At 47.6% G+C, this 8,617-nt stretch overlaps 1 protein-coding gene across 1 annotated transcript; it reads right to left on the minus strand.

Moving 5' to 3' along the window:
* Positions 1–2,385: 2,385 nt before the first annotated feature.
* On the minus strand, positions 2,386–4,206 carry LOC101762543 (transcription factor BHLH089). Its single transcript, XM_004961302.3, has 2 exons — positions 3,879–4,206; positions 2,386–3,723 (listed from the first exon to the last, which is right to left on the minus strand). The coding sequence occupies exon 2, from the start codon at positions 3,641–3,643 to the stop codon at positions 2,465–2,467; it is 1,179 nt and encodes a 392-aa protein (XP_004961359.1). The 5' UTR covers positions 3,644–3,723; positions 3,879–4,206; the 3' UTR covers positions 2,386–2,464.
* Positions 4,207–8,617: the final 4,411 nt, after the last annotated feature.

Below are 8,617 nucleotides of genomic sequence, written 5' to 3' on the forward strand. Positions count from 1 at the left end.
GCTCGCACTAGACCCTCGCGTGTTAATTGGAAGAAGCGGCCGTTAATTACTTGTCCCGATCTCCAGGCGCGCGTCTTCTTTCCTTGGAGATCGTCGTCTCCTGGGGCGTCACGTTCCGACCATACCAGCGCATGGCGTTCTCGATGGCCAGCAAGGTGACGGTGCCGTTGCAAGGAAGGCCCACCAGTGCACGCTGCCGGACACTCGCCCAGCCGCCGGCCTCCCGGCTCCTCCCGCGCGCAGCAGCTGCTCACGCACCTCCTGACGAACAAGCTCGCGCACCTCCCGCCGCAGCAAGGGCTTCATGTCCCCCTCTCTGCCCTTGTGGATCGATTTCTTTCGGTTCCGTCGTGACTTGGCTGGCGGCGTACGTGCCGTGATTTTTTATGCTTTGGGTGGGGGAGACCGGGAGGGAGCCGTCGTGCTCGTGCAGGTCTTTGGACTGCATTGTATGATTGATTTGTGTGACCAGGGAGGGGTGGATCAGAGCCCAATAGTAAAACGACTGAAGCAAGCCCATATTATAGGTGGGCTATATTGACCCTGAGGCTTCGAGCCCAGGCCGGGAAAAAGGTACGATTGGCCGTGGCAGAGCCCAGTAACGATCAATCAGCGCCGATGAATCGAGCCAATCGTCGTCGTCACTAGTGTCTGGGTCATCGCGCTCCTGAAACGTTTTCAATGGCAAACGTATTCTCCTGTCAGGCGGTTGCGCTCCTGAAACGTTTTCGTCAACGTACCAATCAACCAGCAGCCGAAACGCGGATGATTTGGCGTGCACGATGATTTGTTCTCTGTCGACGCCGAGTCCAGTATAGGTTTCAGACTTTCGCATCTGCCGACAAGCTAGAGCCTAGAGCTGGCGTCTTTCGAGCCGTACGTGAACCGACGCTGATCGAGCGACGACATCCACGCTGCTGTACATGTCACACGATGACCCGAGCCGCCCACCCAATTGCCGAGCCGTTATGGTGGTGTCCGGCGCGCACGCGTCATCAAACTGCCTGCCCACAGTCAGTGCCGCGACGACCCGAAGTTTGGGTGCAGGCACACCGCGTCGGCTCGTCGCGGACGACGCAGGCACGCGCTGTTGCTTGGTCCCTGCACCTGCAGGCTTCTCCTCCTCCTCCAATCTGGATCGCATGCAGTCAACCGCCGCGCGCTCCGTTTTTCCCCGGGCGGCCATTCCGATGACGCCACGAGTTTGCTACGTGCGCGCGATGGATCCTGGAAAGTCGTCGCGCCAGAAGCAGCCAGTGAACGCTCAGACTGATGCATGTGAGGAGCGATCACCAATGAGGCAATGCCATCGCCCTAGTTACCTGTTGCTCCAAAAGCAAGCAGAAAGCGTGCTTCAGTGCTTGGCTGCTTGCAAAGTTGCAAACAGTGCCGTGCGTGCCCAAGGAGCGAAAGATCAGAATTTTTGTTTCATGCATGGCACACAAGGAAGCTCCAAAGTTCAAGACCTCGGGGCCTTGATCCTATGTAAAATTTTTGTTTCATGCATGGCACACAAGGAAGCTCCAAAGTTCAAGACCTCGCGGCCTTGATCCTATGCTACATACATAGTAAATATATATGCCGTTTAGGACGAGTTAGTTCAAAAACTACATCCGTCCATAATTGACATATAGGTCCTGTTTGATTCCATGGGACTAAAGTTTAGTCCCTCCCTTTTAGTCTATTTTAGTTCCTAAACTTCTAAACAGAGAGATTAAATGGAGGACTAAAGTGATTAGTCCTCTAGTTTCTTTGAGGGGTGACTAAAGAGACTAAAGGCTCAAGAGAACACCCCTGCCACTCATTATTGTCCCAGGAGGACTAAATGGATGCAGATTTTGTGTATTGATTAGAGATATTTTGGTCTTTGTTCATCTGGTTTAATGACCTTTAGTCCCTGGATCTAAACAGGGTAAGAACTAAGTTCCTGAATTAAACTTTAATCCAGGGACTAAAGGAAAAAAAGGCACATATAGACATACATACATTGTGAAAAGGTCAAAAGCTTTGGCATAAAAAGAGCTGGGTCTTTCATTCTTGATTTGAAAATGATCTCACATTTTGTCGTTTATTATTGTAAAGAAACTTGGCCATGCCTAAAGGACCAGAGTTCTAACATGTCCCTCCTCTTTTCTTTTTTGCTGCTGGAAATGTTTCGACATGTGAGTTAGCTGTACGCATCCGGGCCGTCTGTTGTGGAATGTGTGCTAGATCTTGAACAAAACGTTCAAAAATTTTCAGGCTGTACTAGAAGACTTATTTTTTTTTTGAAATAATATCTAGAAGACTCGTTGACAAGAGGATAACACACATAGTCGCATACATTTTTCACCGGTACCAAAAGAACAAAATAGATCAACAGAAACGGGGAGAGAGAATAAAATAAACACTTTATTAACCCCAAAATCTCTACAGTAGTTGTCTCATATCACTCGCTCATCTATCGATCATTACACGCGCTACGCTACAACTGCATGTTCCTGTTGGATTTTGCGTAGCCACCAATGGCGCTATCTTTTCCAAAAGCATGTACAGTGCTAGCGCTGGTACCACCACCACCACCAAGGCTGCTGCCCATGTAACTCTGCAGGAAGCTGCCGATGTGGTAGCTGCCATTACTAGGGCTTGCCCTCTCCAGCGCCTTGAGCTGCGACTTGAGGAACTTGAGGTAGCTGGCCGCCTCGTCAAGCATGGACGCCGTGTCCATCCGGCTGCCGCCGGGCACGAGCCGCTGCAGCACGCGCAGGCGCTCGCTCACCCTCCCCCGCCGCAGCCGCGCCGCCACCGTCTGCGGGTCGCTCGAGATCCGCACGTTCTTGCGCCGCGGCCTGGCCGCCTGGGACGACGGCGGCTCGGCGGCGCCACAGACAAGCTGGTGCACCGGCCGCATCGCCGCCGCGCGGTAGATCATCTCCTTCACCTGCGCAATCGCCTCCGAGTCCGGCTCGTACCCGCCGCTGGCCGGCCCTCCTGCCGCGCCGTGGTCGTGGCGGCCCTGCCCCGTGAACGTGATGCTGGTCGACGACGACGACGTCGCGGCGGCTCGCTTCTCGCCACGACGCCCGGCCACCGCCTTTGTTCCCGGCGCGGCTACCGCGGGGTACTTGCCCGGCTTGCGCTTCGAGGGAGGCACGCCGGTCGTCGTCTGAAGCAGCGCTGCCCGCGACACGGCGCACGGCGACGCCACCTCCGTGTCGTATCCTCCTCCGCCGCCGCCGCACGTGTTGGACTCGCCTGAGGAGATGTTCCAGTTGCCGCCGCCCGTGGAGCTGCTGTATCCGGAGAAGGCGGTGTTCGACGCCGCGGTCTGCGCGGGCTCCTCAGCGACGGTGACGACGTTCGGGGCGTACACGAACGGGTCGAGGAGGCTGTCTTCCACAGCGCCGGCGACGACGCTCGGGACCACGTCCGCGGTGTCCAGGCCCATGAAGTCTGCCGTTAAGCCGTCCGACAGACTCTCGGCGTCGTGGCACAGCATGAGGCTCTGAACCGGGTACGACGAGGGCAGGTCGAGGTGGCCATGATCAGAACGGAGGTCGAAGCCGCCGTCCAGAAAGGCACTGAGAAGGCCGTCGTCGCTGGGGCGGCTTGGCAGGCACGGCTCCGCTGCATACTGCATACTCCAGCCGCCGAAGTCGTCCATGGATCTATAAACGGGCCGGCGCAGCAACGCCTCAGAGGCAGCTACGGGATTAATCACTGCTGCAAAGAGATAGCAACTACCTGCAAACGAAGAACTCTCGTCAGTACAGAATTTGTGAGCTGATTTGCAGTTACCAAATTACTTTTTTTTTGAACGAACTGTTACCAAATTACAAATTTTGCAAACGAAGAACAAACAAGATATCTCAGCAGCTACACACAGCAAACGTCAGTACCTGGCTGGCTGGCTCTCAAATTGACTGAGGAATTGCTGATCCAAGCTTGACGGCGGGGGCCTGCCTGGCTGCACCGATCTGTGACTGATGGATTCTGAAGATAGCAGTGCAGGTGCAGGGGACGAATTATGCGTCAGTGCAGGGTAGCTAGGATGGTCCTCGATCTACCTGTGGATTGGCTGTGCAGATGGGCGTCTTTTATAGGCGGCCTGAGTTGTAGGCTAAGCTGTAGCGCTGGCCGAATTTGTTTCCTTTTTCGGGTAGAAAAAGGCAAGCGTTCTTGCATTCTGTGGGGACACTTGCCGTTAGGGGCTTGGTAGGGGGAACAGCGAAGTACTGCACCGGCGCTAGACCGCAGCGTCACAGCTGTCAGTTGCATTCCTGCGCTTAAACGGTAAAGGGAACTCCGAGTTATCTGGTAACATTTCAGAGTGTTTTTTAGCATATAACATTTTTCTGAGTTTGTGATGCAAGAATTCGAACTTATTTTTCTCGGTTTATTTTTGGTTTTGAAATATATAGATGATGGCATTTGGGTCTATACTAGTAGAAAATCGTTTAGGCCTCCTTTGGAACTGCAAAGAAATACGCCTGTTTGCTTGAGTTTTTTGCAACAGCTTTGGCTGTGGCTGCAAGCCAGAGCAGCTCTAGTTGCAGTCCAGCTGTTCGACTGTCTAAGTATATGCAAAGTTTTACCTCATCATTTCTATTAGATCTTCCCGTTATGCTATTTTTCAATGGCCTCAGCAATCTTGTGGCTGCAGCAGCTACTGTTGGTCGGCTGTTGCTGCAGCGGCGCAGCCTGCAAAAAAGCACAATCGAACAGCATGAAATTGATATTTAGGGATGTTCAGACGGGAGTGTAGTTTCTCCCTGTGCCAAACTGGTTTAAACAAGCAAGTTCCATTTTTGTTCTCTTGATCTACTCTATTTATTTCGTGTTCCAGTTAATAGAATAATAGGAAAAGCATTTCTACTTTAAGATCCACATTTCTAGACATTTGATTGTTGAAATGTACAAATGGTGGAACAATGTTAGCTAACTAGATTTTTTAGATAACAGAATGAAATTATCCTAACTACTGCATCAAATCAAGGATGCATACATAGCCATTTATTATTACAACTTGATCAAGAACTATAGCTGGAGTTTATGTTTTCAATCCTCAAATATGGAGGAATGTAGTTATTGTCAAATATCGGTATGTTGCGAAGGGCTCCATATAGGAAAATTTCCTTTAGGAATCGAATCCTTTCAATATTCCATCAAACTCCTCGGTTCCAAAGAACCTTTTAGCTTTCCTTAGTTTTGTCTCAAGATTAGAGAGGTGGAGGAAAGAAAAAGGCAAGGATCTCGATGAAAAAAAACATAAATGATGAATGCTACAGTTTCTTTGCAATGTCTGTTTTCTGGGGTATAATTTTGGCTTATCGTTTCTTTACATTCTGTTTCAGAGGTAAATTCTGCCGCCTTTTGTATTTGTTATTGGACACTATCGATTGATGCATCACATGAAACTTTGGAGTTTCTTGGGCAGTGTTTTTTTCACATTATAAGGCTAGCTAATGATGACATAGGACCATGTATTGATGTATATAGCTTCTGCAGTACTCCTATTTACAGGGTATATACAAGTATACAACAAACCTAAGACATTTTGCAATTTACCATTTTCACAGAGAAAAACTACAAATCCTACCTGGTCTCCATTAAGGTGCAGGTTTTTTTTTTCTGATTTCTTTTTCGTGAAAGAACAAAATGGAAATGACACCAGTGGCATATCTACGAAAGTACGAAATAGATGCGATGTATAGAGATAAGATGACAAGACTCATCAAGGAGCAAAAGATAGATTGATGATGTTTCATTTAATAGATTTTCTTTGATTCAAGCAAGGCAAGGCACTGTGTGAAGTATGCATGATGTGCTGATGAGAGGACCACACTGATGAGGATCGGATGTGCAAACCGATTGCAAGATAAGAGCCCTCTTTCCAAAAAGAACAAAAAACAAAGGACATGATAAATAGATAACGAATGATACATAGTCTACACGCATATAATATTTCTCACCTAAGGATGCATTTGCTACCCCGGAGCTTGTAACAGAATATTATCTGTCTCATCACGCATGCGTGCATATATATTTCTGCTAAAAGCTAGCCAGTTGGAATATAGTATATTCTGGTGAAGGTAAACTGTGAAAGATATATTGTGTATTTTCACTCAGTAGGGGAAAAGGTAGACATGTTTCCTAAAGAGATCTCACCACAGGGCTATAAGCTGGGTACGGTGAGGTGTACCAGTGTATATACTGCTGCATGTACTTGTATAACATGGTGCTATGTGCCATCAGCCCACGCGTGCAAGTACACATACCACTGGGCCTGGATAAATCAAGCCTTGTCTGAGTATCAAAATAAACAGTGCTGCTTTGAATTGTTAAAACTTCGCAAAAGCTGCACAGAGAATGCATGGGCAAGCTTCTAATTTCTGTTATTTGCAGAGACCGGAAACATTTCCTTTTTCTAAAAAAAATATAGACTATCTAGGTTATGATTAAGGGGATTCTAATGGATTTTATCCAAATATCCACGGCATCTGTCATTTTTTTTCTTTTTGCGAAAGAAGGCACAGAACAAATTAACTTGTCTCATTACAAATAAGTGCACTAACAAACTCGGGAAAAGAAGAGAAAAAGACTTGACTCTGCCTCGATCTAACTGCTAAGTGCCCCAACTCGTGTGCTGCTTTATTTTAGTGTCCATCCATTCCTTTTGTGTTGGTAGTAATCGGCACCGCCTCCACATCCAATTTTTTTAGTGTCGTATCATAACAAGGAACATAACACAATCGTCTCGAAATGGATCTTAGAGACCACCATCCACAAAGTAGGACTTTATATTCTCATTTTTCTCAATATGCTCTTTTTGGAAAAGAAAATAGGATAATATTAACAGTGTACACTCTATAGAAGTATAAATGGGAGTGTTTGGTTTGAGGACGAGATGATCCACCCCACCACGTTCACATGTCTCACCATTTTTGTTTAATTTGGTTTGGGAAATGGAATAGATCGGTTAATTGACATCTCATACCTGACAAGCATATATTGTGGTTAACTCAATAACGAGGAATCCAACCAAAGTTCATGGAATGACTTCATAATATACCATTTTGTTCTAGATGAGGTGATTCCTCAAACAAAATTGATGTCAGCTGATTGAAATTTCTACCAATTAATACCGGGCAGCTAAGCCGTGCCGAACTTCCGCTGCGTTTAGAAATCGATTAGTTGATGCTATCATGGTCAAGTTATGCTGTACTTAGCTTGTTGAGGTATAACTAAGTTGTCGGCCATCTTCCCATATCAGCTTAGATTTTTGTTCATGTCAACTGCTCGTGGCATACATGTAGGGATGCAAATAGGTATCCAGTAGTTATGGGTAATTCTAGGTCATCACTGCCAGTCCGTTTCCCTTTTATTTTCTTAAATCGAAATATGGATTTAGTTCATCTAGATGATTTTTTGGTGACCCTAATAACCATTAAAAATGATTTACACCTCTATATGTAGCTCAATTTTGTATCAAGAGTCAAAGACCTCATCCTGATTGACACGGTTTAAGGGGAAAAAAGAACATACCATCAAATCCGACATCAGAGAATTGAGGAAGGTCCACGTGAAAGGGAGTATTAGTACAAGTGAATTATCTGTCTTTCCATATTAGCTTAGAATTAGGACCTGTTTGGTTTGAGTTGCTTATGCATAAGCAACTTAAAATAAGCAAATAAGTTGCTTATGGAACCAATCACTTTTACTTATGAGGTTGCTTATTATAAGCAAATAAGCAACTCTTGGGTTGCTTACGGGGAGTAAAAGGTGCACTTTACACCTCCTGCCCTCATTCAATGCACCCTACCCTCCTCTCTCTCCCCCCACTCCCGTCACCGAGCACCACTCCCTTGCCTTCGTGCCACCCGCCGCCGCTCCCGCCTGCCGCCGCTGCTCACACCCGCCTCCGCGCCGCCCGCCCGCCTCCCGACCTCCGCGCCGCCCGCCGCCTCTCCCACCCGCCTCCCCGCCGCCCGCCGCCGCTCCCGCCCGCCTCCGCGCCATCCGCCGCCGCTACCACCCGCCACCGTGCTGATCCACCCTGGTTCTGGGGCTCGGAGGCCGGGATCGGGTAGCGCAGGAAGAAGAAGGGTGGGGAGGCAAATTGGAGGGTAGCAACACAAGGGGCAAATATGACAATGTCCATCTCATAAGCAAGGGTATCCAAACAGCTTAGACTAAAAATAAGCAACTCCAAATAAGCACCTTTAAGCAACTTTAAGTTGCTTATAATAAGCAACTCAAACCAAACAGACCCTTAAACTTAATTTTATACGGCTCAATTGTGGCAACCCCTTAGCCCTTAAAAGTGAACTTGTTGATAAGATGAGGCATTGTTTCTTGAATTGATACTAGCAATTAACTATTGGTATAGTTGTGCAGATGGATAGTGGTTGGTGTCATGGCGTGTCTCATGCTCAGGGTGCTTTCGTGCGACGGTTCACGGTATGTTGCTATGTCGAATGCTAGTGGCGTGCTTGCTAATCGATTTTTGTCCCCTTCAAATTCTCTCCTTTCTCTGTAACCATATATTATATACAAAGGGGGTGTTTGTTCCCTTTGCTTATTTTTAGCATGTGTCACATCGAATGTTTAGATACTAATTAAGGAGTATTAAACGTAG

This window comes from Setaria italica, chromosome III (genome assembly GCF_000263155.2).
Source record: "Setaria italica strain Yugu1 chromosome III, Setaria_italica_v2.0, whole genome shotgun sequence".
Taxonomy (NCBI): Eukaryota; Viridiplantae; Streptophyta; class Magnoliopsida; order Poales; family Poaceae; genus Setaria; species Setaria italica.

Bases quoted from the DNA above. Each gene is read 5' to 3' on its own strand.
- LOC101762543 (XM_004961302.3), bottom strand. From the start codon at position 3,643: ATGGACGACTTCGGCGGCTGGAGTATGCAGTATGCAGCGGAGCCGTGC.